Raw genomic sequence first — 621 nt, 5'->3', positions numbered from 1 at the left:
CGCCGCGGGCCACCTGCTCTTCCCGGGGCTGCACGCCGCCGCCGAGCAGGCGGCCGGCCACGCGTCGCCCAACGTGGTCAACGGGCAGATGCGCCTGGGCTTCTCGGGGGACGTGTACCCGCGGCCGGACCAGTACGGCCAGGTGACCAGCCCGCGCCCGGACCCGTACGGCGGCCCGCAGCTGCACGGCTACGCGCCGGTGAACGTGAACATGGCCGCGCACCCCGGCGCCGGCGCCTTCTTCCGCTACATGCGCCAGCCCATCAAGCAGGAGCTCATCTGCAAGTGGGTCGAGCCCGAGCAGCTCGCCAGCCCCAAGAAGGCGTGCAACAAGACCTTCAGCACCATGCACGAGCTGGTCACGCACGTCACCGTGGAGCACGTCGGCGGCCCCGAGCAGAGCAACCACATCTGCTTCTGGGAGGAGTGCCCGCGCGAGGGCAAGCCCTTCAAGGCCAAGTACAAACTGGTGAACCACATCCGCGTGCACACGGGCGAGAAGCCCTTCCCCTGCCCCTTCCCGGGCTGCGGCAAGGTCTTCGCGCGCTCCGAGAACCTCAAGATCCACAAGCGGACGCACACAGGTCAGTACGCGGGGGGCGGGGAGGGGGGGACGGGGAC

The 621-nt window shown here is 70.2% G+C and overlaps 2 protein-coding genes across 2 annotated transcripts in view; one reads left to right on the top strand and one right to left on the bottom strand.

Annotated features, from left to right (window-relative positions):
- Window positions 1–621, bottom strand: part of Zic4 (Zic family member 4) — a 120,900-nt gene that overhangs the window by 101,567 nt on the left and 18,712 nt on the right. The window lies entirely within an intron of this gene.
- The window catches only part of Zic1 (Zic family member 1), a gene marked incomplete at its 5' end in the record, with an annotated part of 19,014 nt that continues 18,394 nt past the window's right edge, over window positions 2–621 (top strand). The window contains one exon of the mRNA XM_013029864.1: window positions 2–588. Coding sequence (XP_012885318.1) covers window positions 2–588 — 587 coding nt within the window. The remainder of the gene's footprint in view (window positions 589–621) is intronic.

Source organism: Dipodomys ordii, unplaced genomic scaffold (genome assembly GCF_000151885.1).
Source record: "Dipodomys ordii isolate 6190 unplaced genomic scaffold, Dord_2.0 Scaffold124, whole genome shotgun sequence".
Classification (NCBI taxonomy): domain Eukaryota; kingdom Metazoa; phylum Chordata; class Mammalia; order Rodentia; family Heteromyidae; genus Dipodomys; species Dipodomys ordii.
The sequence above is the reverse complement of the archived record's forward strand: the minus strand, read 5'-3'. Positions and strand labels throughout refer to the sequence as shown.